This window comes from Toxotes jaculatrix, chromosome 16 (assembly GCF_017976425.1).
Source record: "Toxotes jaculatrix isolate fToxJac2 chromosome 16, fToxJac2.pri, whole genome shotgun sequence".
NCBI lineage: Eukaryota > Metazoa > Chordata > Actinopteri > Toxotidae > Toxotes > Toxotes jaculatrix.
Genome location: NC_054409.1, coordinates 20,422,949 through 20,448,900, shown reverse-complemented (window position 1 = coordinate 20,448,900; position 25,952 = coordinate 20,422,949). Strand labels below are relative to the sequence as shown.

Here is a 25,952-nt window from a genome sequence, read left to right as displayed (position 1 = left end):
GCTTAAATTTAGTATTGTTTTTGTAATTTTTATTTTGCTTGTAAGGGATCTGTTCAGTTTATGGAAAGCTAGTCAGCAACGTATGTAAAGAATGGAAGAGAAAAATGAATTTATTAATAATTTATTCTCATACACGTTTCAGGAGAATAATCCACAGCTATTTACATATTTGTCGGTGAATGTATGCAGCAGGCTGGAGCTGAATCAAAATCAGTTTAAATCAGGTGTATCAGAGGCTTGCTATGCAACATTTCAGACACTTTCCATGTGTAATTTCACTGCATTTCATCACATCACACCATAATCTTCTTGATGAACTTGGCATACCACATGTAGGAAGTTGCCGCACACAAGCCATACCTTAAAAAAAAAAAGTGACGATTGAAAAAAAATGTCAGTAGTACAGTAAAAATAGACATCAACACAAGTAACAGGATATTGACAGAATTATTTATAGCATAAAAGCATCCAAGTGTGCTTAGAAGGAAAGTGTCCACCTACCATGTAACTATGTACTGCATGTGTTCATTCCTCAGTGTCACTCTGGTCTGTCCACCTATTGGTCCACCAGGAATGGTGCTCCCTGCACAAGACACTTAGATTTACCTTCACCATAATACCACATAAATCTTTATGATGAGCCAGTTGTATATTTCATCTGGAACTTGATTATGAAGCAGCTGGATCAAAGATCATCATCATGAGACATTACTGAAGTCAGCATCAATGAAGATGGGTGCAGCTCCAGTGACACGGGACATGGCCTCCAGGTCTCGGTAATGCCAGCGGTTTCTCTCCACGTCGTTGTTTGGAACAAAGGGTTTTCGAGTCTCTGTCAGCCTGACTACCCCGACCACCTCCACCTCGCCTTCCACCTGCACAGAAGCATAATTACACTTCGTTAAGTAAGAGAAGAATTTTAAGAATGGATGAGGGATGAAAGTTTGTGGGGACACCGTTAAAAAAAAGTTTTTTCAAACTAAAAACACATGGATTAATCCACCTGTGGCTTCCTAAAGTACTCACCTGTCCCTTCATCCTGGTCTCTGGTCTTATCTTCTGCTTTGGGACGTATCCTCTGTTCACCAGGATTGTGATGCTGTAAGTGAGGGTAGCAAAGATGAGCCACACTATTATAACTAGAGGGTTAACCCAGTGGTGTTTTATCCTGATTCTTACCCGAGGTCAGTGCAGTGGAATGGGGTGATGACATTCGCACCGGTCTCTCCACTTGAAGACAGCCTTCCCGCCTCTCTGGCCTCTTTCTCTGGGTCCACTGGTGAGCGGGGCAGAATATACAGCTCCTGTGAGTGGTCGTACTGTCCACGCACTCTCACCCTTCTGTACTCTAGGCTGTTCAGCTCACCAGGACTAGGATCCAGGGGGAAAAAAATCACAAGCAAATCTACTCACTGATTGCCAACATAGACATGGATTGTGGGTGGGGGGAAAACACAGAGGAGGCATTGCTCCAGGGTGCTCATCAGAACAAGGTGATGTAAGTAAATGTTATATTTGGTCTGAATAACAGTCCAAAACCTAAACATATTGCCAAAATAGTTTATATAGATTTTCTTTTAATCAACTTATAGATTAATTATTGCAGCTCTAGTGTCAACCGTGTACTTACTCAAGAGGAAGAGGGACGGGTTCTGCAGTGGTGAGTTTTGTCAGCTCGTCAATCAGCTGCATTTTCCACTGACGCCGTTTCACCTTCACAGAAACAAAAGTATCCGCATCCATTAGACAACAACAACAACAAAAACAAACTGATAACCTAAAGTAAACAAGCCGTACCTGCCATGTACCAAGGCCAAAGGTGGTGGCAGGGATGAGCAGCAGGAACCATTTGAGGAAAGAGTCCTCTCCTTTCTCTGTTTTGACGGCTGTAGAGCTGGACTGTCGCCCGAAGCTGATGAACCTGCCTGCAAATTCACAAAACACAAATACAGTATGTGTAGACTAAACTTTTTTGAAGGAATTTAAATTTCACATCGCCATTATTTGCAATAAGCATCATATTTACCGTCTGCTCGTTTGAAGAGCGGCGGTCTGGTGAGAAGGAAAGTCCTCTTGATGTAAATGGCATTAGTCTGCAATTACATACAATCGGCTGAGCTTAGAACCTGCGGATGGAAGTGACTTTTCACACCGTAACTCTGCAAAGACGCAGATCTGAAAGTTACAACAAACAACTCACCTGTTTTTTTAGCGTGGACAGCAACCTGGTGGAATAAGCCAGCACTGATTTCAGAGAAGCCATGCTGAATCAAAGCAGTAATGGAATAACGCTAAAAGTGGATGAGATGACCGACTATAGACCGACTACATAACTGACATGTTCCTGATCGGAGGGGGGCCGTTTCTGCTGTAACAACTTCCGGGTTGTTTTCCGACGCCCCGCCCTGCTGTGTTTGACCCACGTGTGTGCAGCGATGTGTTGATTTGAATGTTTTTTAAACCCTTAAATTCTCGTCTTGGTCTGTTTGTCTGTCTTTGCTGGATTACAGCTGACAGCTCGGTTCATTAACACGACATGGACCTCGCCTCCAAGGACTCGTACATTCAGAAACTCGCAAGTCAGGTGTTTTCTCAGCGAGACCGGGAGCCAAAGAAGAGACCGTTTGGTAATGTTTGTTTACACCCTGTTATTCATCACCAGTGACCGTTTCTGTGACTGTAACTGGGAAAAATAATGTGTCCTTTAATGTCTTTTTGGGTAAAGAAAAGCGACTAAAAGTCAGTATGTTTCTTCAAATCTCTCTTACTTCTGCTGCAGTGACCACAGGAGGCGCCACGCTGTTTGAAAAGCTGATTTTCTGATGTATGCTGTGTATTCAAAGATACAAATATCAGAAATAGGGCTGATTAAATGTTTAATAAATTAACTAGTTCTTTCTTCAGAAAATTAATTAATCTGAGAAATTGTGACTGAAATTTTTCCATCAGCTGTTATTGGCTTTTGGTTCTTAGTATATGAGGAAACAAAATAAAACCATTACCATTAAGTTTTGTTTTCCTCTGGTTCTCTTTTTTTGCTTTGAATTTGATGGCATTGACTAATCTTGTCGAAGTTCTTCTCCGATAACTTTTGGCGGTCCAGTTGACATTGAAATTGTGATTAAAATGTGGTGCATGTGTTATAATTGAAATGCATGACTTTACTAAAGTTATGTGTCTGTGGTTAGCTCATTTCAAGGGTAAAAGTGACAGTGCTCCGCCAAAGAAGAAGAAGAAAAAGTGTAAAAAGAAACATTTCAAAGAAGGAGGCACCGATGAGAAGACGCCACAGCCCCAACAGAAGTCTTCACTCTCTGCAGCAGCACAGAAAAGTCCGGCAAAACCAAGTGGCTTCAAATCTGAGAGCATAAATGGATCTACAACACAGACAACTAAAGGTACAGAAAATGGGTATCCAAGTTCAGTTATACAACTCTGTACTTCCTTTTATCACTGCCTATCTTTTTATTGTTGAAACCCGTTTACATTTCCTACAGTCACATTTTATCCTTTCTTTTTTTTAAAGGAGTTAATGTACAGTCCAGATTCTCGACAGTAGATGTTCTACGCAAGAGGCTGCATGAAAAGATCGAGGAGTCCAGAGGGCAGGTATGCATTTATTGAAGGTTTGACAGGAAACTGCATGGAGGGTTAATTCTACTCCAACATGATGTCAGTTGTACTGATGCAGTAAACTCCTCCCACTGTTTCCTCAAGTGGACTCATAGTTTTAAAACCAGCAAGACGAGTCAGTATTGACTTAAAAGGTTTCATTTGAATGTTGAAAATATTTACTCTTAACATTCATTGATTATATGTAAATGTGTGTGGTTTCTGGGTCTGTGTGCTCTTTCTCATGCTGATAAGAAACAAGTAGAGACTGGGAAATCACATGCAACATCTTTTATCAGGGACCTCCAAAGGATGCACTATCAGATGCGGTCCAGGCAAAGCGAGCAAAGCGAAAGCTGGAACGGGAGCGCAAAAAGAGGAAGAAGAAGGAGTTCCGGATGAAGAAACTGGCAGAAAAGAGTGGCAAGGAGCAGCTGCCGGAGATAAAACAGGAAGAGCAGCATGTCCCTGCTCCCACCAAAAGAAATGAAACTGCTATTGTCTTCAACAAGGTGGAGACAGTGGAAGAGTGCTATGTAGACAAAATGCAGAAAAAGAAGAACAAGAAAAACAGCATCAAGGGCCAGATAACTCCGCTGACAGGGAAGAACTACAAACAGCTGCTCAGTCGGGTGGAAGCTCGGAAAGCAAAGCTGGAAAAGCTGAGGGAGACAGACGAGGGGAAGGCCCGCGAGCTGGAGGAGAAGATTAAATGGACCAACCTGCTTTATAAAGCAGAGGGCATCAAAATCAAAGACGACGAGGACATGCTGCGCGCCTCGCTGAAGAAGAAGGAGAAGAGGCATGCTCAGAGGAAGAAGAACTGGCAAAAGCGCAGCGAGAACATCCTAGAGAAGATGCAGCAGCAGCAGGACAAGAGACGAAAGAACATCCAGAAACGCAGGCAGGTCAAAACAGAGAAGAAGAAGGACAGGGCACGGAAGAAAGGCAGAGTGCTGCCTGAGGACTTGAAGTGAGGGGCAGTGTAGCTGAAGGACAATGTTTCACATGGTGTCAGAGTCAAATAAAGTAAATCAGTCTGTGATTTATTAAATGATATGAAAGTGCACATGTTGTACCTTCTTTCCTGTATAGGAATAATAATGAGTGTTATGATCAATAAAATGTCATCTTTCATCGTGATGAACTTCTGTTTTAGCACAAGTTTTAAGTTGTTGTAAATATGAAGCTAACGCACAGCGAGCAGCTGGTTAATTTGACTGGAAACGGTTAGCTCTGTTTGAAGCCAACAAAAAATCTGCACGTTTTCAGATCATTTACTTAAGTATCAAACCTACCAAGTTAAAATACTCAACTTAAAAATTAATAAAAGTCCTACATCTACAATCCTACTTACCTAAAGGTACAGAAGTGTTATCAGCACAGGGGACACAGCCTGTGCTTTCTAACATTTCTTGTTTCTAAGTCAGTTAAAAACAAAACAGAGACACAAACTGACTGCAAACAAGCACAAAACTATCACAAAGAGACTAAAACCAACCACAATGATACAAAAACGGAATAAATGACTACAAAGAAATAGAAAACGACAACTGTCAGGAAGAAAGCAAGTGCATGTTATTTCCTAAAAAGGAAGAGCAGCCCCTTAAAATGCGAGAAGTGATTTTTGCTTACTTATTAAATAACACACTGTGGTCAATGTTTAAACTGGTTGTGTGTCTGTCTTATCATGTGTTTGCTGACAGTGTCGCTGTTTCTAATTTTAATGTGTGGCCACGCCCACCAGGCAGGAAGTAGAAATGAAAACACAAGGAGATTTACTTGTCTTTCACTGTTCCCCCCCTTTGCTTTAACGTAAATAGCCGCAGGAATAGACGGTTGGAGTTAAACAACACATTTGGAAACCTTTTTTTTTCTTACTGCACCGTCACCTGTCCCGCAGGGATTATAGGCCGGTTGATAAAAGGCTGTGCGCACTTTCCTGACGCGATGACCGTCCATTGATGGGAATAATCAGCAGAGTCGCCGCTAATTTGACTGTAATTCGTTTTATTTTATTAGAAACCATCATCAGGTGGGTGCAGATTTACTACACTGAAGAGACACCTCGATAATCACAACCGTAAAACTTACAGACTTTAAAAAGGTGCTGTAATTTCAGAGAATCATGTCCGGACGACTTCAAGCGAGCAGGACCGACGGTGTCGATAAAAACGTGTGGTAAGTGATTAGACTGAGAGTTTATTTATTTAACCGTGTTACTGAATCAGACCGAAAACAAATGGTGTCCCTGCACAAAATAAACCAGAATTTATTAAACTCAGATTCGAGCCTGTCAGTACTTCTAACGTTGCAGAGGTGTCCAGTCTAAACCTTATATATATAACCTTATATAACCTTATAACCTATAACCGTGTGATTGGAGGAGCACGGGGGTGGTTCACAGCCCGGGATAATACAGTTTTTAAATGAGCAAAATATCACATTTCTACTTCAGAGTTGTTTGAACACCACCTCAGACTGTGCAACAAAAGGCAAAAACAGACCTTTATAATATGAAGTAACCAGATTATATTATATAATTCACTGTTTTGCATTTTTTCACAGTGATATTTTTGCTTCTTTTTTTCACCATTGGTGAATGAAACTTTAAACATATGGTAGGTTGAAGGTAACACTTGTACAAAACTGTTTTCTTTATCATACAAACAGTCTTCCATAAACAAAATCTATCGCTTTCAAATGAAATTAAAAAGCAATGATGCACCTGTGATTGTTAATGTTTTGCACCAACAGGGTTGAGTTCACACAACTGGCAGCAGACTACAAAGCAGTGAACCTCGGGCAGGGATTTCCAGACTTCTCCCCTCCTGCGTTTGTCCAGGAGGCTTTTTGTAAAGCCGTGAGTGGAGGACCCACCATGCACCAGTATACCCGAGCTTTCGTGAGTGTAATGAGACATATGGGAAGATCTGTTCCTCTCTGTCAATGTCAGACAAGCATGTTAGAATGATTTCATTCATTTCTACCAGATATTAAATGGATGCAGAAGAAAGAGTGAGATTCACATTATGTTTTCATGCTGTGTATTTCCTCAGGGCCATCCGCCTCTTGTGAAAATTCTGGCTAAATTCTTCAGCCGGATTGTGGGACATGAGATTGATCCTTTTGAGGACATCCTGGTCACAGTCGGAGCTTATCAGGCTCTCTTCTGTGCATTTCAGGCCCTGATTGATGAAGGGGATGAGGTACGAAAATCAGCCCGAGTCAGGTTAAGTCAAAATGTTCTAAAAATAATTAGGATAACATAAAAAATGTGATGTTTAACTTCAGCACAACAATGTGTGTAAAGGCACTAGTTTCACACGTGGTTAATTTTTAAAACAGTGAACGTTACCGAGTTTTGTCTTTCAGGTCATAATTGTTGAGCCGTTCTTTGACTGTTACCAGCCGATGGTGATGATGGCTCGAGGAAAGGCAGTGTATGTACCTCTGAGACCGGTGAGTGGTTCACAGATTACAAAAAACAAATATACAAGAGCTGTGAATGTCACAATTTATACATTTATCTTGAATTTTTTTTTCTCTCCTTTTGTTAATTATAGAAGGTTGATTGTGGCGCCGTCCTGTCGAGTGGAGACTGGGTTCTTTCTGCTGAGGAGCTGGCCAGTAAAATCACTCCACGCACAAAAGCCATAGTTATTAACACTCCAAACAACCCATTAGGAAAGGTAAGAGGCTGCTGAGAGAGCTTGAGCTTTGTTGTGCTCATATTTCCAACAAGAACAGACAAATGTGGTCTTGGATTTAAGCTCACATATATTCCATTTACAGGTTTACAAGACAGAAGAGCTCCAAATGATCGCTGATCTGTGTATCAAACATGACCTGCTGTGCATCAGTGACGAGGTGTACGAGTGGCTGACTTATGACGGAACCAAGCATGTAAAGATAGGTGAGATACTGGTTCAGCAAAGTGCTTAAAAATCATGAAGTGAAATTTTAAATGTGTCTGATTGTCTTTGCTGTGTGATTAACAGCCAGCCTTCCTGGCATGTGGGAACGAACCATAACTGTCGGCAGTGCTGGAAAGACTTTCAGTGCTACTGGCTGGAAGGTAATGCACAGATGTTGTGGTCCACAGATGTTGTGTGATCCGCTGTCCTGCACATTGTTATCATGACCTGTGTTGTGTTTTCAGGTTGGCTGGGCTATCGGCTCTGGACACATCATCAAACACATGAAAACCATCCATCAGAACAGCGTCTACCACTGTGCAACCGCTGCTCAGGTAAACACACAATTCCTTGAAACTATTTTCTTGTGCTTTATCAGATCTACATATAATCACAATTGTCATTTCAACTGGAGTTACATCTATGAAACTCTTGTATGCCCCATTTTGGCAATTTTCATCCACCCTTGTCTGCAACAGGAGGCAGTAGCTCAGGGATTTGAGAGAGAATACGAGGTGTTTGGGACTCCAGACAGCTACTTCCAGCAGCTGCCTGCCATGCTGCACCACAAGAGGAAGAAACTGGCCTCGTGTCTGGAGAGTGTGGGTTTGCAGCCCATCATGCCAGAGGGAGGCTATTTTATGATCGCAGACATCTCCTCTGTCAGTGAGTGACCAACAAACATCTTAACTGATTGCATTAATTAGTACTTATAATAAAAATAATACAGTCAGAAATCATTGTATCTGTTTATTTTTGACTTGTGCGCTCAAATTAATGTTCACCCCAGCTCTCTCTCTCTCTTTTTTTTTTTAACAGAGGTGGACCTCAATGGCCGAAACACTAAGGATGAATGCAATGATTTCAGATTTGTTAAATGGCTAATTAAAGAGAAGGTAAAGAATTAATATTTAATAACATCTTAAAAGTGTTTTTTTTTCCAAAGTACCAACAAAAGTTATGTTGTGTCTGTTTCTTCTGCAGGGTTTAGCAACAATCCCCGTCTCTGCGTTCTACAGTCCAGAGCACTCCAAGGAGTTTGACAAGTACATCAGATTCTGTTTTGTCAAGGTAAATTCAGCCGAATTGATTGAAATGAAATCGATCCGAGCCTTCTCCTGTCGCTCTCTGTTGCTCTTTGTCAGACCTTCTCACACACGCTCACTGGTTTCGTCTTACAGGAGGACTCCACCCTGGACGCAGCAGAGGACATATTGAGAAAGTGGAGTGCCGGACAGTAAAATCGTCCATGATGATGATGATGACAATGATGATGATGATGAAGAATCATTACCCGTCCATCCAGATTTCACCAAGCTACTTAAACTGGCTTGTTTTGCCTGCTGAGTTAAAATGAGCCATATTCAGTGTTTTGTCAAAAAAAAAACCCTCTTGGTGTTCCTGTGCAATAATTCATAGAAAACAATGAATTAAATATTGTTAATATTAGAACTATTTACAGTAATTTTAAAGGAAATATTTTGTTTTTTTTAATTAAACATTGTACTACCACTGTCACATTTTAACTGCTGAATCAAACCAAGCAAAAATTTCAATAAAGCTTTTAATGAATTTTAAAATCTAAATTTTCTTTTAACTTTTAAGCTTTCTTACTGTTTCTTGCACACGGTGTTGTTCATTCTCGGGATTCTACATTTCACTCAGTAAAGAACTGTTCAAGGTAAAAACCATAAAGGTACAAAAAAAAGGTTGAAAGGTCGATTGAAGGAGGGGTGGAACTGTAGTTTGTGAGAGTACAATTAGAAACCATAACAAGGTGGGTACAGCCTCTGAACTGAAGAGACCCCTCTACAATAGCATAGTATTGGCCTGTTTGAAATGTGCTTTTGTTTCAGATCATCATGTCTGGACGGCTTCATGCGCGCAGAACAGACGGTGTCGGTAAAAACGTTTGGTGAGTGATAATGGCACGAGTGGACTTTTGACACCTGAGCTGAACAAGTTTATACACAGCTGTAAACTCCAGCTGGCCTGACAGCAAACGGTTCCTACAGTGGAATATAACGCATTTATTGTTTTTAATCGTTCAGAAAGAATAAAAGTGTCTCTCCCTGATGAATCCTGCAGTCACAGTACAGAGATAATTTATTTAGCATTTCTTATTGTTATTTATTTATCTACTTAGTTTCTCATATTGATTATTCTTTAGATTTATCACTAAATGGGGCGTGATGATCACATGTGCTTTTTGTTGTTGAGAATAAATCTACCTATATTTCTTCTATTCCACTGTTAAATTTTGAAGAGTGAGTGTAACAAAGACATTGCAGCGTCTGAACACCTGTTTTGCACCAACAGGGTTGAGTTCACACAACTGGCAGCAGACTACAAAGCAGTGAACCTCGGACAGGGATTTCCAGACTTCTCCCCTCCGCCATTTGTCCAGGAGGCTTTTTGTAAAGCTGTGAGTGGAGGACCCCCCATGCACCAGTATACCCGAGCATTTGTAAGTGTCATGAGACACATGAGAGTTTATGTTAGAATGATTTCATTCCTTTTTACCAAATATTAAAAGGACAAAAGGAAGCAGAACAAATAGTGAGATTCACATTATGTTTTCATACTGTTTATTTCCTCAGGGCCATCCGCCTCTTGTGAAAAGTCTGGCTAAATTCTTCAGCCGGATTGTGGGACATGAGATTGATCCTCTTGAGGACATCCTGGTCACAGTTGGAGCTTATCAGGCTCTCTTCTGTGCATTTCAGGCCCTGATTGATGAAGGGGAGGAAGTAAGAAAATCAGCCAGAGTCATTTAGTCTAAATCATCCCAGATTTAATTTCTTAATGACAAAATTCACCCACATGATAGCATGTGGGTGAACATGCCAATGTAATGCTAAAAACAAAAAGGAAATGAAATGACAGACTTTTTTCTTTCAGGTTATCATTATTGAGCCGTTCTTTGACTGTTACCAGCCGATGGTAAAGATGGCTGGAGGAAAAGCAGTGTATGTACCTCTGAGGCCGGTGAGTGTTTACACAAGAACCTTTTGACAGCCTATGACCAACTTGAAATTTATGCATCAGTCTCCAAATTGTCTTTGTTATTTATAGAAGGTTGAAGGTGGAACCATCCTTTCGAGCGGAGACTGGGTTCTTTCTGCTGAGGAGCTGGCCAGTAAAATCACTCCACGCACAAAAGCCATAGTTATTAACACTCCCAACAACCCATTAGGAAAGGTGACAGTTTACCATTAAATTTAGTTTAAATCAGTGTGAAAAACTGTCAGACTGTTAACTTTTAGATTTTAGTAGTTTTACTGGATATAATATGGCCTGGACTTCTTTTACATAAACATGTCACACATCCGTGTCTGCTACAGGTTTACAAGACCGAAGAGCTGCAAATGATCGCTGATCTGTGTATCAAACATGACCTGCTGTGCATCAGTGACGAGGTGTACGAGTGGCTGACTTATGACGGAACCAAGCATGTAAAGATAGGTGAGATACTGTTCAGCTAAGTGCTTACAAATAAAGGAGTGAAATTATTAAAATAACTTATTGTTTCTGCTGTGTGATTAACAGCCAGCCTTCCTGGCATGTGGGAACGAACCATAACTGTCGGCAGTGCTGGAAAGACTTTCAGTGCTACTGGCTGGAAGGTAACATACAGATATTCTGAGTCACATCATTTGGTTCACTACAACTTGTTATGATGATGATGTTTTATTTTTAATTATAATATTTTTTTTAGGTTGGCTGGGCTATTAGCTGTTGCCAAATCATCAAACATTTGAAAGCCATGCATCAGAGCTCTGTGTTTGATTGTGCAACCGCTGCTCAGGTAAACATGATCCCTTGAGAAATTTTAAGTAGTGTTGTTGGGATAAGACATATGGAAGTATCCCGGTCTGTAACAGGAGGCAGTAGCTCAGGGATTTGAGAGAGAATATGAGGTGTTTGGGACTCCAGACAGCTACTTCCAGCAGCTGCCTGCCATGTTACACCACAAGAGGAAGAAGCTGGCCTTGTGTCTGGAGAGTGTGGGTTTGCAGCCCATCATGCCAGAGGGAGGCTATTTTATGATCGCAGACATCTCCTCTGTCAGTGAGTGACTGTGCCGATAATTGTTTTCAAAAATTTGATGTCTCCTTGTGCTCATTCTTCATTTCTATGTGGCCGTTTTGCATGTATTCTTACTCATCACAGTTGCTTGAGTGACTTTGCCAAAAGAAATATTCACTTCACTTCTTTTAGAGGCTCTTAACTGTCTTTTTTTAACAGAGGTTGACCTCAGTGACCAGAGTACTAATGATGAACCCTATGACTTCAGATTTGTTAAATGGCTAATTAAAGAGAAGGTAATCATTGAAAAATTTGTGAACACTTTATTGAATTTGATTAAGATGATAAAAAATGAAATCAGTAACATAACAGCTGTATGATGATATATTGAACTTCTTTATATATAATTTGGCTTTTTTTTCTGCAGGGTTTAGCAACAATACCCGTCTCTGCATTCTACAGTCCAGAGCACAGAAAGTTCTTTGACAAATACATCCGTTTCTGTTTTGTCAAGGTAAACAAAACTCAGTTTGAAAGTGGAATTCATCATGATTTGATCTAAATTGTGTGTTGTTTTTTTCTTCTCATTCACTCTCCCTGGTTTTGTCTAAAAGGAGGACTCTACCCTGGAAGCAGCAGAGGACATCTTGAGAAAATGGAGCCACAGAAAGTAAACTAGCCAAGGAAGTAGAGCACGTAGTCATGCATTATCTGTCCAATAAGATTTCAACAGGCTAGTTAAACTGATTTTGGTCATCTGTGTTAAATTGAGCCATATTCTGTTATACTGAAAGTTGTACCTAATACCTAGCTGTCCCTAGTCATACTAGGTACTTTAAAGTACACAAACACAGGCTTGACTTTGAGTTTTTCCTGAAACTGTACTTGTGAAAACACTTAGGCTTTGAAATAATCCCTGTAAATGTTTTTGTGCAATGATTTTAGGCAGAAAACAAAATATTTGCAGAGATATTTGTCATGTATCCAAAAGCTTTGGCAAAACCTTAAATAAATCCACATCTTCAGTAAGTTATTATTATTACTCTTCTCTGTCCAGTGGACTAATTGGTAAAGTGTTTATTTGCCCTCACAATCACAATAAGTACATTATATAAAAACTTTTAAATGTTTAAGTTTACAGTTGTGAAAAGAAGAGCAATAAAAAAAAAAGATTTTTAGCCACAAATGATCACAATAAATATAATAAAAAAAACACACCATGCCACCTTGATCAAATTTGTAGACTATTATTTATAGGCCAATGCCCCTACGAAGTTCAATATTTGTTTAGAAAATCACAGCTGCTCACTCAGACCTTTTCTTTTCATCATGCAGCATTGACAAACTTTTACTTTGAAAAGCGGGTGGCAACCCGGAAGTAAATAAACTTCACGTGTCGGTGTGTGTAAAAATGTCTACCGGCGTTGCAGCGAAAAGATCCAAAATTGTGTCCCCTCAGGTAATATTACACAAATGTTTGTCAAAAACATTGACATTGCTCTTTTTCTTATTCACCTATAATGTGTTTCTTGTTGTTTACAGCCTGAGGAGAGGGTGGACTGGAAGAAAAGAAAAGCAGAAAGTGAGTAAAAACAGCTGTACTTAGCTGATAGCTTTCAGCTGCATGTCTGTCAGCTGTGGTGGTCTCTCTGGATCTTTTATTCGTTAAAACGCTAAATTAGCTTTTGAGCGTCTTTGTTGTTGGATGAATTTGTGAATTTTGTTTATTTGAAGTAAAACTGCTGTTAAATGACATCTCAGTATTTCACATGATGTTTTAGGCACATCAAGTGGAATGTCTTGTAATTTCCAAATAAACTTCTAGGAGAGTATTTTAATGCGATCAAAGCCCGCGATTAATGAATGCTGGACTTTATTTATCAAGTGTACGGTGCGTTAAATAGGCATGTCCAATTTATTTATGTAGTTCAAAATCACAAAACTGCTCTTTGTCGGAGCAGAATCCAGGCTCATGTCTGCTCTTATGTCTCGTGCTTCTATTTCAAAAGAGATCTCGGTCTCAGTGAGACAACCTGATTAAATTAAATTATCACTTAACACCAGCTGATCCATCAGTTGATTTTCTTGATGAATCATTTGGTCAATGAAATGTCTGACATGGTGAAAAGTTTTCCAAAGACAAGGTGATGGTTTCTTGTTGTTTGTTTTGTCCAAAACCCAAATATATTCAGTTTACTATCATGTAAGACAACTTACAAACTGAAACTATGTACCTTTTTTTTTTTGAAAAATTACATAAAACAGCTGATCAAATAATTAAGAAGGAAAAGTGATATTTTAGTTGAGCTGCTAATAAAATCAAACGGGGCCACAAGTAAACATTGCCGTATTTTAAAGGGTCACAAGCCAAAAAGATTCTGAACCACTTCCTTGGACCGTCAGTTCGGATTTTCACAGATATTTTTATATACATCGCATATTCTTATCGCCGTCATTGATTCTTCCTCAATAACAGTAAAGGAAGCTAAGAAGCAAAGGAAAGAGGCCAAGCTGATTAAACATTTGGAAAAGCAGAAACAGGAAGAAGCTGCAGAAAAAGCAAAACTTGAAGAAAGCCAGAACAAAAAAGGTAAGTTTATCATTATTTCATGGATTTTTGTTTGCCTGTATAACTGAAAATAGGGTGCAGTAATGTATGACCTGTATCTCTTAGGTCGGGCTTACACTGTGAGCGTGGCCTTGCCAGGTTCTGTCCTGGACAACGCTCAGTCCACTGAACTTCGTACATATCTGGCTGGACAGATCGCTCGAGCCTGCGTTGTGTTCTGTGTGGATGAGATCATTGTGTTTGATGAACAAGGGGAAGATGTCAAGTGAGTTAACATAGAAGTACAACTTATTGATAAACACACCCCTAAACTATCAGAAATCTAACAGAAAAGCTTTTGCTTTTTGACTCCAACAGGAGTGTTGAAGGTGAATTTAAAGGTGTTGGGAAGAAGGGACATGCTTGTATTCAGCTTGCCAGAATACTTCAGTATCTTGAATGTCCACAGTAAGTAGGAACATATTATTATAATCATAATCACCAGTATCATCCGGTTTTAGGGGGGTTACAATTTTTCTTTCTCCACCAGGTACCTGCGCAAGTGGTTTTTCCCAAAACATCAAGATTTACAGTATGCAGGTAATTTGGAATTATCCCAATTTCTTTGACAAACTTTCCTTTTACACCAAAGGTTTTCAAAGTCTGACACTTTGAACCCCCTTGGAATTAGCTATTAACAGTTACTGTTTGCATTCTAGGCACAATTTAATAATTATGCATTGTTTATGCATAATTGTGTTTGTAATGCAGTGTGTTCATTATTTGATCTACTAAATGTAGAGAAAGGTTGCAGTGTAATGCCAGGTATAAACAGGCTTATAAATGAAGGCAATAGGAGACAATTTTCACATGTCACTGTTTAACTTGTTACTGTTTCCTACCAGGTTTGCTTAACCCTTTAGACAGTCCTCACCACATGAGAATAGATGAGGAGTCACAATACCGGGAAGGCATCGTCCTCGACAGGCCAAGCAAACAAGGTCAAGGTTCATTAGTCAACTGTGGAATGAGAAAGGTGAGCATATCTTCATAGAGCTTACTGCCATTGGCTAATGTGGACTGAAAAGTATGGTTTGCATTTACATGTGAATATAGACTGTAGGGCTGTAACTAATGATTTTTCTCACTCATCAGTTCATCTTGGAGGTATTCTGTGGATTAAATGACATATTGTTTGATCTATAAAATGTCAGATAAATTCCCATTAAAATATTCAAATATCTTGTTTCAGTTCAAAACCCAAATATGTTCGCTTTACAATAACAGAAGACAAAGTGAGTGAACTGTGTCCATCTGCTCCCACAGGATGTTCGGATTGATAAACAGCTGCAGTCTGGACTTCGTGTCACAGTACAGCTCAGCAAGACCCAGAATCAAGGTAATTCTGTCCGTCAAACCTGTTTAATGTTATTTGTTTTTTAAGTACGGTTCTCATTATGCTCAAGAGGCTGCACATCAAGTGAGTATGTCCATTTGTCTGTCCATCATCCTCAGAGAGCAAAACATTTAAAGGTGTGGTGGTGGCTCCTCATGTGCCCCGGACTGAAGGAGGTCTCTACTGGGGTTACAGTGTCCGCTTGGCATCTTGTCTCAGTGGGTTTCCCATTCTCTTAATACATTATTATTTATTCCTCAAACATACACTTCAGATTAATTTGGACTCATCACACTGGACGTGATGAGTCCAGTGTGAGACGTTAACAGCTCCTATCCTATCCTATTTGTTAATCCAGGTGCAGTTTTCACAGAAAGTCCATATAAAGAAGGATACGATCTGACTGTTGGCACATCAGAGAGAGGCAGCAACATGGACCAAACCACACTGTCGCCATTCAAGTACGTCCACGGCCAATAAAAAAGGAAGGGAAGTCAGAGAGCGTTTTCATTAGCCATGCTAGCAGCGTGAAGCATTGCCACGACCTTTACTTCACACATTCACACCTGCTCAAGATGAACTGAGTAACTTTGGGGATCCCTTAACTTTTCTACTAGAACCATAATTATGTCAAAATTTAAATTTGCTCAGTACTTGGTTGCTTTATGACCAAATAAAAACAATGTGAGCATTTAGCTAAGAGCAGCAGAGCCTCTAGTATGGCATTGGACTCCTCGTCCTGCTATATCATTATTGGTATTTTAATATTTTGTTTTACTAATTTAAACTTGACTTCTTTGTACTTTATAGGCATCTTTTGGTAGTTTTTGGAGGTCTTCAGGGATTGGAGGCCAGTGTAGATGCTGACCAAAACCTGGATGTGACTGACCCCAGTGTTTTATTTGACCTTTACCTGAACACATGTCCCAGTCAGGGCAGCAGGACCATTCGCACAGAGGTGAGGATGGAGGTGTTTGTTAAAAGGATAAATGTTCACTCTTTGTACTACAAGCAAATGATTTGTCATCTGTACTTTTATTTTGGCTTTCCTGTTCTGCTCACCAGTGTGTGACTGTGTATTCATTTAATCATTTCCTGTTCTCTTTACAACAGGAAGCCATCTTGATTTCCATGGCAGGGCTGAGACAGAAGATCACAGCTGCCTTTTCAGATGTTTCCAGTGGTTCAGTGAAGAATTAGTGATGGAGGGATATAAACAAAGCCACAGATGTTTTATCATCTATCCGGTATTTACCCTGAAGTTGTTCATTTTCCATAACTGGACCTTTAAGCATTGCCTACTGTATAACAGCCATTGTCTCAAATATCCCATCACACACGTCAGAGTGCTGTCAATGTTAGATACCTGTCAGATTTCTCTTTGTGTTATTTAGTTGTTATTCTGTAATTTTGTTTCTAAATGATCCAACAAAGTGTAATATTTAAATACAAATACTATGCCCAAGTTTGTACTGACGTGCTGTTTTTTTTTCAAAGCATATAATTGGTTTTAAATAGTACAGAACATTTCATGAGAACCAGTATCGAGCAACATGGACAAACAAATGGCACTGAACGTCTTTAGTTAAGCTTTCGTCAATAAACACCAGAGTCGGCTTCAGGTTTCTGAGCAAATAGGTCAAACACGTTTGTGTTAATTAAGAGAAACTGGCCCATATGCTTTTGATAACATCTGAAAAATGCAAGTTTCTACAAGACTACAGGCCTTTACAGTTATCTGATTGTCTTCTAGATGCAATCACATTCCAGTTGCAGTGCATGCTGCATGCATCTACCCCTTATTGGAATTTTTTATTTTAAGTTAAAAAAAGCCAGACCAGGTTTGGTTGGGGCTGCAGTGTTGCAGTGTTCTTCTGGATTATTTGTAGGCTTGATATACAGAGTTTCCAGATCATTAAGTCCATCTTGCAAAAACTAATGCAGTCTAATAAAACACTTCACGAGGGTTTTTTGTTGAAACAGTTTCAGAAAGGTCTTGATTCAACTGTTTTGGTCAGTTTGGAGGCTGCGTGTGGTGCTGTTCAACCTTACTGTGTTAAATTCACAAGTGTTTCTGATACTTAATCTACCCACAAAATATTAGAAACTGAGTGTGTGTTTCCACCGTATCCATAAAATTTGGGTTTCAGCTTCATCTTCTGCGCTGTAGATTTGAACTGTTATTTTTTTGGTCCGCCACTATAAAGTTAAATCTTATTTTTTCAGGCTAATGTCTCAATAAATTTATCAGGCATTTTAATACTGATAAAGTAGCACAAGTCAATCGATGCAGTTCATGTACATTTTTTCTGTTCAAAAAAAAACAAAGGCTTCTGATCACAACAAATCAAGCACACTGCGTGAATCGTAATAAAAGCCTCTCCTGCAGATGGATATATCTAAGAAGATCTAATCGTGCAGTCTTAAGTAACATACTGACACAAAACACGACCATGTTGCATTTGAACTGAAGCTGCATGCGCTGGAATGCCACTGAGGTAAAAAGGTTTAAGTTACGAGGCAACAGTTTTATGATCATAATCTAATTCTGTTGAAAACATTAAAACCAACATCTAGAGCAGCAAAAAATGTGGGGCACTAAAGTGAGGGTATATCAACTTATTTCAGGTGACCAGAAAAGTACAATCTGTATCTCTAAAATAAATTTTGTGCCACAAAATATCTGGAATCTGAATATGTCCAAACTGAATGTACCTCTGTGCTTTATCTCTGGTCTTTGTAATCATCTGAATGTCATCTGTTAACTAGGCTGGGTTTTAAGCTGTAATACTTTCTGAGTACTGATCAAAATGTGTCCGTAGCACCAAGTATAAAACTGTAAAAAAAAAAAAAAAACCTCATATTGACTTTAAATCACAATTTTGCCAATTTTAGACTTTTGTCGCTGTATAGATGTTAAGTTTTACGACATTAAACAATGAAATGTATGTAGAAATGCTTATATTCTTCAAGATAAGATGTCAAGAAAGTGCATTTTTGGTATCAATTCAGGAACTGTTAAAAAAATGCAATATAGATTGAATTACTGATCTGCTTAATATCACTGCAATTACTATAGAATATAATCTCTGTATGACTGACAAATGAGTTATATACAGTGTATTGTAGGCCACTTACATCTAATTAGAATATTTGCTGATGTATCCTCCCTCAATGTTGGAAACATAAGTACATTTTTCAATACATAACAAAATTATTAAAAACATGTAAAAATTCATCTTTAAATTCATTTCCCTTTCTATTTACAAAAACACTTGCCTGGTGGCTGCCACGTGTCAATGTGGAAGATACAGAGTATTTCAGCAACCTCTTAAAAATGAATTTCTGCCTTCTTCTGCAACAGAAAACATTCCTACACATCTTGGTCCAATAATAGTGAATTCTTTCCCCAAAAAACTGCCATTCATCGAGTGGCCTTTCAAAGGCTCAGTTGAGGAAATTAACAGTGAAATCCCGACCACAGTACTCGTTCAGGCCTCTGTGAGTGCAGAGATTCTCTTTAGGTTTTTTCACCATTTGGGGTGAGCGAAGGTGATGTTGTACAGCTTTGCCCAGTGTGCAAACACCTGTTTCTCTGTAATAAAGCGATGGTGGTTTCCTCTTCGGCTGCTCTCATGCTGTATGTATGTTACACATTCATCAGGCCCTCTGGGTTTGTAGTAGTGATAGGGCATCTTCTTGGATCCAGGTTTTCTTCTGGAAAAAGATTTTAATATTAGTTCATTGGTTTGGCAGCCAGTTTATGTGTGATTTGTAGCAATGTGGCAACCGGTGGGTTGATCGTGTTTTAAAGAATCTGCATACTGCAGGTTTTTAGTGCCATCGCTATACTCACCCGCAGTGATTGGGTGGAACCATCCCATATACTTTGATGTTATCACATATCTCAATGGCTATGACCATCGTGAACCAGCCTGTGCTCAACCATGAGTGAGATTTTTGTCTGAGCAGAAAAAACAACACAAGAAAAGGAAAAGTTTGTGAAAGTGACATTTACCCAGTGCTGGGCTAATAGACAATAAGATGTGGTTAACGTTTAACTACCCCCCGCCAAACACTCACCTATCTCGTCCCGTCTCACTATAAAAGAGACTGTCAAATCTGCGCATCTTGCTTGGTGTGATACTGAAACATGAAATGTTAGTGTAGGTCATGCTGACTCTCTGGATCAGTCTGTACAAAGTTCCTTTGGCATCCTTCCCTATCTTGTTCGGGGGTCCCCAGAAGATGATCCCGGAGTTGTTGTCTGTGCGGTGTAAGAACTCATTGGGCCTTCGGACCACCCTGAACACACTGGAGTGGGCTACAACCCTCAGAGAAGTCCGGGACCCTACATCATTCTCATACCCCAACGTAGGGGCGTCATTCATACGAATCACACACTCTGTATGATCGATCTCATCTCCTGCTTGACTCCCCAGGACGTGGCTGGAACTTGTCACCAGCGCACAGTTGTGACAGTGCAGGGTCATATTCTGAAAAGGAAAGACAACACAAAGCTTTTTAATCGAAAGTATAGTATAATGAAGTGAAGTAGAAATAAAGTCTGTTGTTGAGTACGTGGAGTTCAGTGGTTCAGCTACGCCCCGCATTAACTGTGTTTATTTTCTCAGATCTAAAGATTAATGTCCAGTTTAGATTGTGGAGTTAAGTACTTGAGTTAACAGCTCACAAACACCAATATGCTCATTGCTAAAATTAGTTTACACAAGTAGTGTGTTGTGTGCTCAAACTGTTAAGCACCTTGTTTCCATGAAATGGCACATAACCGTCTTTCCCAGCCCACTTCTTCAAGTCTGTGGTCTTGAGTATGCGATTTGTAGCCACACGCAAGGGAGCGTAGACGGGTTCGTTGACATTGTTGGAGCCGTACAGGAAGAGAAGCATCATCAGGAGGAAGATGGCCACAAAGATCACCATCCTGTGGCTCTGTTGTCCCTGCAGTGTAAACAACACTGGCTGAGTGGTACAGTTGTACAGTACTTGAGTAAATATACTTTTAAAGGATTTGACTACTTCCTCCACCACTAGTGAACAGTGACAGCGATGGTGCCTGCATGGATTCAATCCTCTGTGTTAGAACTAATAACACTAATGATCAAGATGATGATGATGATGAAGTGCAAGAGGTCTAGGTGCCACACCCTCCCGTTGTTTGGTCTGTCTTACCTTGCTACTGAGCTTGACCCCCATGCTTTGTGATCGGGCTGCGCACCAACACACTGGCTGTGACTGTCTGTCATCATACCTGACAGGAAGAGACAAACGTACTGCAGATTCAAATCCATCTCTGCCTCTGTTTTGGCACGTCCTTACCGGGTTATCTCTATCCAGTGTCATATATTTATGATTTGGTAGATTTTACATGTAAATAAGCAGGACCCCGTTTATTTATTTTTAACACTACGCGAATACGTAGCGGTATTTTCAACCTAAACAGAATACAAATGCTATCAACAGTATCATGGCCTTGCTGGGTATATTTTATTTCCCGTTAACCAAATGCCTTAGACAGTCAAAGCAATAAAATGTCAAAAAGAAAAAAAAAACATCCTGCGCTGCACTTTTGCCTTCCGTTGTTAACGTACCTTTACCGACAATTCTTAAAAAATATATATATAACAACAACAACAACATCCCGCTGATAAGATCAAGGTTTTGTCTATCATGACATGTGGACGCGTGATCATTGGCAGCGGTGTTAATCCGGTATTTTACCGTTTCACGGCCTGTGCGGTCTCGGTGTCTCTGGTCTCTCGCGTCCCCCCATTTTCCTGCGCCACTCCCGTGACGTCATCGTACGTCTTTCACTGCGGCGCGGAAATGATGATGATGATGATGATGATGTTGTTGTTGTTGTTGTTGTTATGATTATGCATACAGTCTATATAATCAAGTTTCCTCCATATTAGACTTCTGTGTTCACAGTCTTTGAATCAACGTATCATTGTTAAAGCACAGAACAAGTAAACAGCTGGAGATTTAATTAAATCTTTTTGTTTTACAATTTATTTATTTGTGTGTGTACGTGTGTGTGGCTTTCTTTCTATAGCATAATGGAAATCAAATATTGTTCAGAAAGTTAAGAGCTAAGATTCAGATTTCAGATTCAGTTCACCACCACTGCCGGGCTGCAGCCTGTCAATAATGCCTAATTCAGTCTGAAGTTGAGGGCTGCTAGGCAACAGTCCAGTGTATTCCAGTCTTTCACTGTGAATCCTAATAACTAATGTTTTGAAGAAAATACCCAAACCTGGCGACTCTGCACAAACCTTAAACTATGTAGAGTTAAAATAGCAAGATGTGCAGATACAGTTGAAGTGGTCTAAGTCAAGATCTCTCACACACAATTTGACAGCAGATTTATTCATGTTGACATCCATCTCACAATAGCAGTGGCCAATGGCCAAGTTTAGATTCAAGTTTTTAATTTGCACCATTCACAAAATAAGTATGCTTATGAAGAAGTCCTTTTTAATACATCCGAATTCCAACAACTCATGTCTGAAATGTACATGCAGTAAAATACTTTGACACAGTAGTTTGCGCTGTAGTGCAAATACTATCACAGTCTTTGGAATTAGTCACAAAATGAGCATTATGCAACTGAAAAGGCAGCACTATAGTTTTCATTGTAAACAGGTAGCAAAATACAAAGGGTAAACAATTTTAAAGTAGATGTCTGTGGTGCTGAAAAGTGGATGTGATGGACAGTGGATCTCTCTGCAGTTACATTTTAATACTGATTCTTATGTGATGGTTGGGTCATGAAACGTATGAGCATTTTTTTTTTGGTTTAATGAAAATCTTGTTAAGCATTTAAAACACTGCAACTAGCTGCTGTATGGGGCAACTAAATAGCTTAAATCTTCAGTATCAAACAGTAGTTAATGATGGATAAAGTATAAAGTAAAAGCTCGACTGTGTTTCTTCTGGTATGTATGTTCAGTTGTTCATTTGTTGCTGTTGGTATATGAACACAATAAGACTCTAACGACTCACATGATGCTTAGTTTCTACGATGAGCCAAGGTACCCTCAGGTACTAACGAGTCCACTTGAGGCAGCCCAGCAGGCGCCACCCAAGGTGTGAATGGTTCCACCAAAGTGGTTTCAGTTGCTCCCAGAGGTACCACCCACTAGGTGGGATAGGGATGAGTTTAAATGCTTGGGCTCTCTAACCAGTCTCTAGAATTGAAGGAGCTTCTCAGATGAGAAGAGAAACGTCTTCAATCTTCAAAGAGGTCCAGTTGCCTTCAATCAACCCTTAGGATTGATTGAGAAAATTAACACCAGATTGATCATGAATGAAAATAATAATTTGTTCCTTAAACAAAACAGTTTCCGTCTCACAGAGTAAAGGTGCACATTGTAGCTTTATATTACACAGGCCAGATTTCACAATAAAATGAGACCTAAAGTCAAGGCACAGCCATTTAAAAGTGTCATCTTTGGTATAAACTGGCTTTTAGTGTCTAGTTTAGAAGCTTATTATGTTTTAACAGTGTCTATACCGACATATGGCTATATGCAACAGGAATATTCAGTAATACTGTGGGTGGTATGTTAAAACCACTTAAATGCTGGTAAATTTGCTTATCTTAAGCACAGAAATAAAATGTGTCATATTGCAGATGTTTTTTTTCCCCACAGTGAGCCAGTATTAAATTGCTCATACAGGATAAAAAAACAGTTGAATTCCAAATGAAAGCCAGAGTCCGTCAGTAACATATTTTGTACTTGATAAAGTTCCTGCTTCAGCAGCACTAAAATCTTCAGCAGAGTCCAGAAGCATCTTCTGGGTTTTAGGATCTCCTTCTTCAGAGGCTCCAAGAGGGGTGTTTAAACTCAATGTTATGGCGCGTTGCCCATTTAGCATAGATGGCCTTCTCAGTGATGAAGCGATGGCCCCCACGTTGTGTGTGCTCGTGGACCTTGTACATTCTGCACTCGTTGATTCGGTTTTGCTCATAGTAATGGTAAGGAACAACGCTGTGATTGGCCCGACTGTCAGGAAAAGAAAATACCACAAGGAGGCAAAGGTTATAAAAGGAGAGCAAATTGTAAAAAAAAAAAAAAAAGAAAAGAGAGATGGAGCTTAAGTGTATATTACAAACTCAAGGTGTAAGTTAAAATGTCTCACTTGCAGTAGTTATCATCGATCATCCCATAGACATGGATTCTGTCACACATATCTATTGCCAGAATCATTGTGAAAAATCCGGTGCTGAGAAACGCCCCCGTCTTCATTCTGAGTGAGACACACCAAACATCTGTTCTTAAATTGTTGTGTTTTAAATTGACTGATTATGAAAATAATCAATAGTTACAATCTTATTTAAAACTCCCATGTTACCAAAATAAAAGCCTAAAATTCACTACTGTTTATATAACTAATAATAAGCAGTAATGATGTTTATTAGCCATTATTAACCCCACCACAGTGTGCTTCATGACCAGGCCTGGGGACACTATCTTGCACTGACTGTCAAATAAAAGCATAAAGATCATTTAACTGCTAAAGTCTCGAGTCAGCTAATTTTGAATAATTATTAGCCAGTTAATATGACAGAAACTGACTTCTTGATTACCTGAGAACAAAATGTACAGTACTTCAGTCAAAGCTTTCATTTATTCTACTGGGACATTAACTCAAACTGTACCTGTTTTTTCCAGTTTCATTCTGAAACACACTGTCACAGAACTGAACCTTCTCTCTGGTCACAGCGTAGATCCTGACGTTTGGATACTTCTTTGCTATTTTCAGGAGAGTGTTAAAGATATGTCCTTTCCCATCTTGCCTCATGTTCCTGTCAGGACCCCAGAACACATATGTAGTGTCTGCCGACTGCTGGAAATAGTAGTGCTCATTTTTCACCAACAGAGGAACACTGGTGTGAGACACAACCCGGACGCTGGTGCGGCTCCCTACGTCCTTCTCATACCCCTGTGTGGGTGCATTGTTCATCCGGATAACACATCCGATCTTGTCAATCTCTTCACCTACGCCAGCTCCGAGCATCTGACCTGAGCTGGAGACCAAGGCACACTGGCTGCAGTGGATATCCAGAAACTGTTGACCAAAAAAATCAAAAAAGATTAGAAAGCTGTTTTTGGTTGTGGTATGTGCACAAGAAGATATTATAATGAACGTTTTTCACAATGAGATTAATTGCTTATCTAGTAAATAATCAATAATTGATCAAAATAATTGTTAGCTGCAGCCTCATAATAAACTGAATATCTTCAGGGCGTGGCCTGTTGATAGAACTAAACAAGCAATCTGAAGATCACAGTGGGCTTTAGGAAATTGGGACAGAAATTTTCACCAATTTCAAACATTTTATAAACTAAATGACTAAATCACTATCTGGTTAATCTGATTAATTGAGGAAATAATTCCTACTTGCAGCCCTATTCCTGAATAATACCTTCCCACGAGGGAATGCTGTATAAACACAGCAAAACCACTAGGTCTGTGCAAGATATGGAACTGAAACAGCATCATTTAATATGTGAAATATGAAGATCCAAACCAGTTTTCAGGGTCACCATGAACTCAGACCTCTGGGGGCTGTGTTTGTGTGACCACAGCCTAAGTCCTTTAGTCCTCCCTCTCACCTGCTCCACCCTGCCGGGGGTAATCCTGATGTAGCCCCTGAGCCCGGTGCTTCGCACGGCAGGCGCAGGACCGTCCCGTGTGATCACATGTCCAAACCAAAACAACAAAGGAAGGCTGAGGCTGAGCAGGCAAAGCCCGCGGAGCATCTGTGTGGAGGAACAGAAAGGTTTTAGGGTTGAGGGGTGCACATCCAATCTAAAATATGTGCTCATACTTTGCATTAAATAAGCCTGTCGTTCTTACCACAGATTTCATATCACGGCCTGTGGGAAAGCCCGGCTGCTCCACAGAGCCCGGCACCACTCATTTTTCCAGCTGTTTAACTTGAGGCCGAAGCGGCGAGAGAGAGACAACTACAGCCATAGACGATTCATGATCATAAGGATTCATGTTTACATATTTTCACTGGCTCCTCTCCTCAGTTCTGGCGAGTGATCTCATATCCAGGATCCTTTTTTTTCGCTGGAACTTTCATGTTCATCTCCAGGAAGACAATAAGTCCTATCTACACCATGTCTGAATTTACTATTATCTGAAATCTCTTCAGCTGTTCACTGTTATCTCAACCTGTATGTTGACACAGTGTCCTATTAACGATTTCTAGGCCCTGAATGGTCCATTCTCCAGAACATGGCTTCCGTTTTGATTTTCACAACAAAACGCGTCTCCTGAGTTATTGAACTCAAAGAGTTGACACTTGAAAAATATATTATGAAAATAAAATCTTATTAAGAACTTAAAGAATATTATAATTATATTATGTTTTATATTTTCATTTTTATTTATATTATTTATTAGTATTTATTTT

General features: G+C 39.7%; 7 protein-coding genes across 9 annotated transcripts; 4 read left to right on the top strand and 3 right to left on the bottom strand.

The window, feature by feature from the left end:
- Positions 1 to 107: 107 nt before the first annotated feature.
- LOC121195144 (surfeit locus protein 1) lies at positions 108 to 2,366 on the bottom strand. Its single transcript, XM_041058405.1, has 9 exons — positions 2,201 to 2,366; positions 2,027 to 2,093; positions 1,798 to 1,925; positions 1,631 to 1,713; positions 1,180 to 1,371; positions 1,027 to 1,099; positions 713 to 875; positions 502 to 583; positions 108 to 360 (listed from the first exon to the last, which is right to left on the bottom strand). The coding sequence occupies exons 1-9, from the start codon at positions 2,261 to 2,263 to the stop codon at positions 294 to 296; spliced, it is 918 nt and encodes a 305-aa protein (XP_040914339.1). The 5' UTR covers positions 2,264 to 2,366; the 3' UTR covers positions 108 to 293.
- Positions 2,367 to 2,402: 36 nt separating this feature from the next.
- Positions 2,403 to 5,223, top strand: surf6 (surfeit 6). The gene is made up of 4 exons (XM_041058404.1): positions 2,403 to 2,627; positions 3,189 to 3,398; positions 3,527 to 3,609; positions 3,912 to 5,223. The coding sequence occupies exons 1-4, from the start codon at positions 2,537 to 2,539 to the stop codon at positions 4,587 to 4,589; spliced, it is 1,062 nt and encodes a 353-aa protein (XP_040914338.1). The 5' UTR covers positions 2,403 to 2,536; the 3' UTR covers positions 4,590 to 5,223.
- A 133-nt stretch (positions 5,224 to 5,356) lies between these two features.
- On the top strand, positions 5,357 to 8,988 carry LOC121195140 (kynurenine--oxoglutarate transaminase 1-like). 2 transcript variants are annotated; one of them, XM_041058400.1, is made up of 13 exons: positions 5,357 to 5,647; positions 5,735 to 5,793; positions 6,370 to 6,517; positions 6,672 to 6,821; positions 6,988 to 7,074; positions 7,179 to 7,304; positions 7,408 to 7,528; positions 7,614 to 7,690; positions 7,775 to 7,864; positions 8,009 to 8,195; positions 8,349 to 8,425; positions 8,514 to 8,600; positions 8,711 to 8,988. In XM_041058400.1, the coding sequence occupies exons 2-13, from the start codon at positions 5,741 to 5,743 to the stop codon at positions 8,768 to 8,770; spliced, it is 1,263 nt and encodes a 420-aa protein (XP_040914334.1). In that variant the 5' UTR covers positions 5,357 to 5,647; positions 5,735 to 5,740; the 3' UTR covers positions 8,771 to 8,988. The 2 variants fall into 2 exon arrangements, with proteins under 2 accessions (XP_040914334.1, XP_040914335.1); XM_041058401.1 differs by lacking the exon at positions 5,357 to 5,647 and adding an exon at positions 6,181 to 6,233.
- Positions 8,989 to 9,385: 397 nt separating this feature from the next.
- On the top strand, positions 9,386 to 12,232 carry LOC121195141 (kynurenine--oxoglutarate transaminase 1-like). 2 transcript variants are annotated; one of them, XM_041058403.1, is made up of 12 exons: positions 9,386 to 9,444; positions 9,849 to 9,996; positions 10,130 to 10,279; positions 10,431 to 10,517; positions 10,605 to 10,730; positions 10,874 to 10,994; positions 11,079 to 11,155; positions 11,248 to 11,337; positions 11,414 to 11,600; positions 11,778 to 11,854; positions 11,986 to 12,072; positions 12,173 to 12,232. In XM_041058403.1, the coding sequence occupies exons 1-12, from the start codon at positions 9,392 to 9,394 to the stop codon at positions 12,230 to 12,232; spliced, it is 1,263 nt and encodes a 420-aa protein (XP_040914337.1). In that variant the 5' UTR covers positions 9,386 to 9,391. The 2 variants fall into 2 exon arrangements, with proteins under 2 accessions (XP_040914337.1, XP_040914336.1); XM_041058402.1 differs by having other exon boundaries at positions 9,392 to 9,444; positions 10,608 to 10,730.
- A 724-nt stretch (positions 12,233 to 12,956) lies between these two features.
- On the top strand, positions 12,957 to 16,968 carry spout1 (SPOUT domain containing methyltransferase 1). Its single transcript, XM_041059251.1, has 12 exons — positions 12,957 to 13,017; positions 13,101 to 13,140; positions 14,035 to 14,148; positions 14,233 to 14,392; positions 14,485 to 14,574; positions 14,657 to 14,706; positions 15,012 to 15,142; positions 15,433 to 15,505; positions 15,622 to 15,720; positions 15,861 to 15,963; positions 16,313 to 16,460; positions 16,616 to 16,968. Exons 1-12 carry the CDS (start codon positions 12,970 to 12,972, stop codon positions 16,700 to 16,702), a joined length of 1,143 nt encoding a protein of 380 aa, XP_040915185.1. The 5' UTR covers positions 12,957 to 12,969; the 3' UTR covers positions 16,703 to 16,968.
- On the bottom strand, positions 16,960 to 21,315 carry st6galnac6 (ST6 (alpha-N-acetyl-neuraminyl-2,3-beta-galactosyl-1,3)-N-acetylgalactosaminide alpha-2,6-sialyltransferase 6). The gene is made up of 6 exons (XM_041059252.1): positions 21,242 to 21,315; positions 20,693 to 20,771; positions 20,267 to 20,461; positions 19,586 to 19,998; positions 19,359 to 19,466; positions 16,960 to 19,219 (listed from the first exon to the last, which is right to left on the bottom strand). Exons 2-6 carry the CDS (start codon positions 20,714 to 20,716, stop codon positions 19,033 to 19,035), a joined length of 927 nt encoding a protein of 308 aa, XP_040915186.1. The 5' UTR covers positions 20,717 to 20,771; positions 21,242 to 21,315; the 3' UTR covers positions 16,960 to 19,032.
- Positions 21,316 to 21,886: 571 nt separating this feature from the next.
- On the bottom strand, positions 21,887 to 25,751 carry st6galnac4 (ST6 (alpha-N-acetyl-neuraminyl-2,3-beta-galactosyl-1,3)-N-acetylgalactosaminide alpha-2,6-sialyltransferase 4). The gene is made up of 5 exons (XM_041059813.1): positions 25,388 to 25,751; positions 25,144 to 25,290; positions 24,186 to 24,595; positions 23,666 to 23,773; positions 21,887 to 23,529 (listed from the first exon to the last, which is right to left on the bottom strand). Exons 1-5 carry the CDS (start codon positions 25,397 to 25,399, stop codon positions 23,343 to 23,345), a joined length of 864 nt encoding a protein of 287 aa, XP_040915747.1. The 5' UTR covers positions 25,400 to 25,751; the 3' UTR covers positions 21,887 to 23,342.
- Between the last annotated feature and the right edge of the window lie 201 nt (positions 25,752 to 25,952).

What these genes read in the sequence shown, in the direction of transcription:
- LOC121195144 (XM_041058405.1), bottom strand. Translation starts at nt 2,263, where the DNA reads ATGGCTTCTCTGAAATCAGTGCTGGCTTATTCCACCAGGTTGCTGTCC. An exon ending in TGTCCACGCTAAAAAAACAG is followed by an intron (nt 2,094 to 2,200) that starts GTGAGTTGTTTG and finishes ATGTAATTGCAG; the next exon opens with ACTAATGCCATTTACATCAA. An exon ending in AGACCAGGATGAAGGGACAG is followed by an intron (nt 876 to 1,026) that starts GTGAGTACTTTA and finishes GCTTCTGTGCAG; the next exon opens with GTGGAAGGCGAGGTGGAGGT.
- st6galnac4 (XM_041059813.1), bottom strand. An exon ending in CCCCCGGCAGGGTGGAGCAG is followed by an intron (nt 24,596 to 25,143) that starts GTGAGAGGGAGG and finishes TTTGGTCAACAG; the next exon opens with TTTCTGGATATCCACTGCAG. An exon ending in AATGAAACTGGAAAAAACAG is followed by an intron (nt 23,774 to 24,185) that starts GTACAGTTTGAG and finishes TGTCTCACTCAG; the next exon opens with AATGAAGACGGGGGCGTTTC.
- st6galnac6 (XM_041059252.1), bottom strand. Translation starts at nt 20,716, where the DNA reads ATGGGGGTCAAGCTCAGTAGCAAG. An exon ending in AGTGAGACGGGACGAGATAG is followed by an intron (nt 19,467 to 19,585) that starts GTGAGTGTTTGG and finishes TTTTCTGCTCAG; the next exon opens with ACAAAAATCTCACTCATGGT. An exon ending in GTTCCACCCAATCACTGCGG is followed by an intron (nt 19,220 to 19,358) that starts GTGAGTATAGCG and finishes ATCTTTTTCCAG; the next exon opens with AAGAAAACCTGGATCCAAGA.
- LOC121195141 (XM_041058403.1), top strand. Translation starts at nt 9,392, where the DNA reads ATGTCTGGACGGCTTCATGCGCGCAGAACAGACGGTGTCGGTAAAAAC. An exon ending in CGCAGACATCTCCTCTGTCA is followed by an intron (nt 11,601 to 11,777) that starts GTGAGTGACTGT and finishes TTTTTTTAACAG; the next exon opens with AGGTTGACCTCAGTGACCAG. An exon ending in TCCGTTTCTGTTTTGTCAAG is followed by an intron (nt 12,073 to 12,172) that starts GTAAACAAAACT and finishes TTTGTCTAAAAG; the next exon opens with GAGGACTCTACCCTGGAAGC.
- LOC121195140 (XM_041058400.1), top strand. Translation starts at nt 5,741, where the DNA reads ATGTCCGGACGACTTCAAGCGAGCAGGACCGACGGTGTCGATAAAAAC. An exon ending in TGTATGTACCTCTGAGACCG is followed by an intron (nt 7,075 to 7,178) that starts GTGAGTGGTTCA and finishes TGTTAATTATAG; the next exon opens with AAGGTTGATTGTGGCGCCGT. An exon ending in CGCAGACATCTCCTCTGTCA is followed by an intron (nt 8,196 to 8,348) that starts GTGAGTGACCAA and finishes TTTTTTTAACAG; the next exon opens with AGGTGGACCTCAATGGCCGA.
- spout1 (XM_041059251.1), top strand. Translation starts at nt 12,970, where the DNA reads ATGTCTACCGGCGTTGCAGCGAAAAGATCCAAAATTGTGTCCCCTCAG. An exon ending in GAAGAAAAGAAAAGCAGAAA is followed by an intron (nt 13,141 to 14,034) that starts GTGAGTAAAAAC and finishes CCTCAATAACAG; the next exon opens with TAAAGGAAGCTAAGAAGCAA. An exon ending in CAGTATCTTGAATGTCCACA is followed by an intron (nt 14,575 to 14,656) that starts GTAAGTAGGAAC and finishes TTTCTCCACCAG; the next exon opens with GTACCTGCGCAAGTGGTTTT.
- surf6 (XM_041058404.1), top strand. Translation starts at nt 2,537, where the DNA reads ATGGACCTCGCCTCCAAGGACTCGTACATTCAGAAACTCGCAAGTCAG. An exon ending in GCCAAAGAAGAGACCGTTTG is followed by an intron (nt 2,628 to 3,188) that starts GTAATGTTTGTT and finishes GTCTGTGGTTAG; the next exon opens with CTCATTTCAAGGGTAAAAGT. An exon ending in TCGAGGAGTCCAGAGGGCAG is followed by an intron (nt 3,610 to 3,911) that starts GTATGCATTTAT and finishes ATCTTTTATCAG; the next exon opens with GGACCTCCAAAGGATGCACT.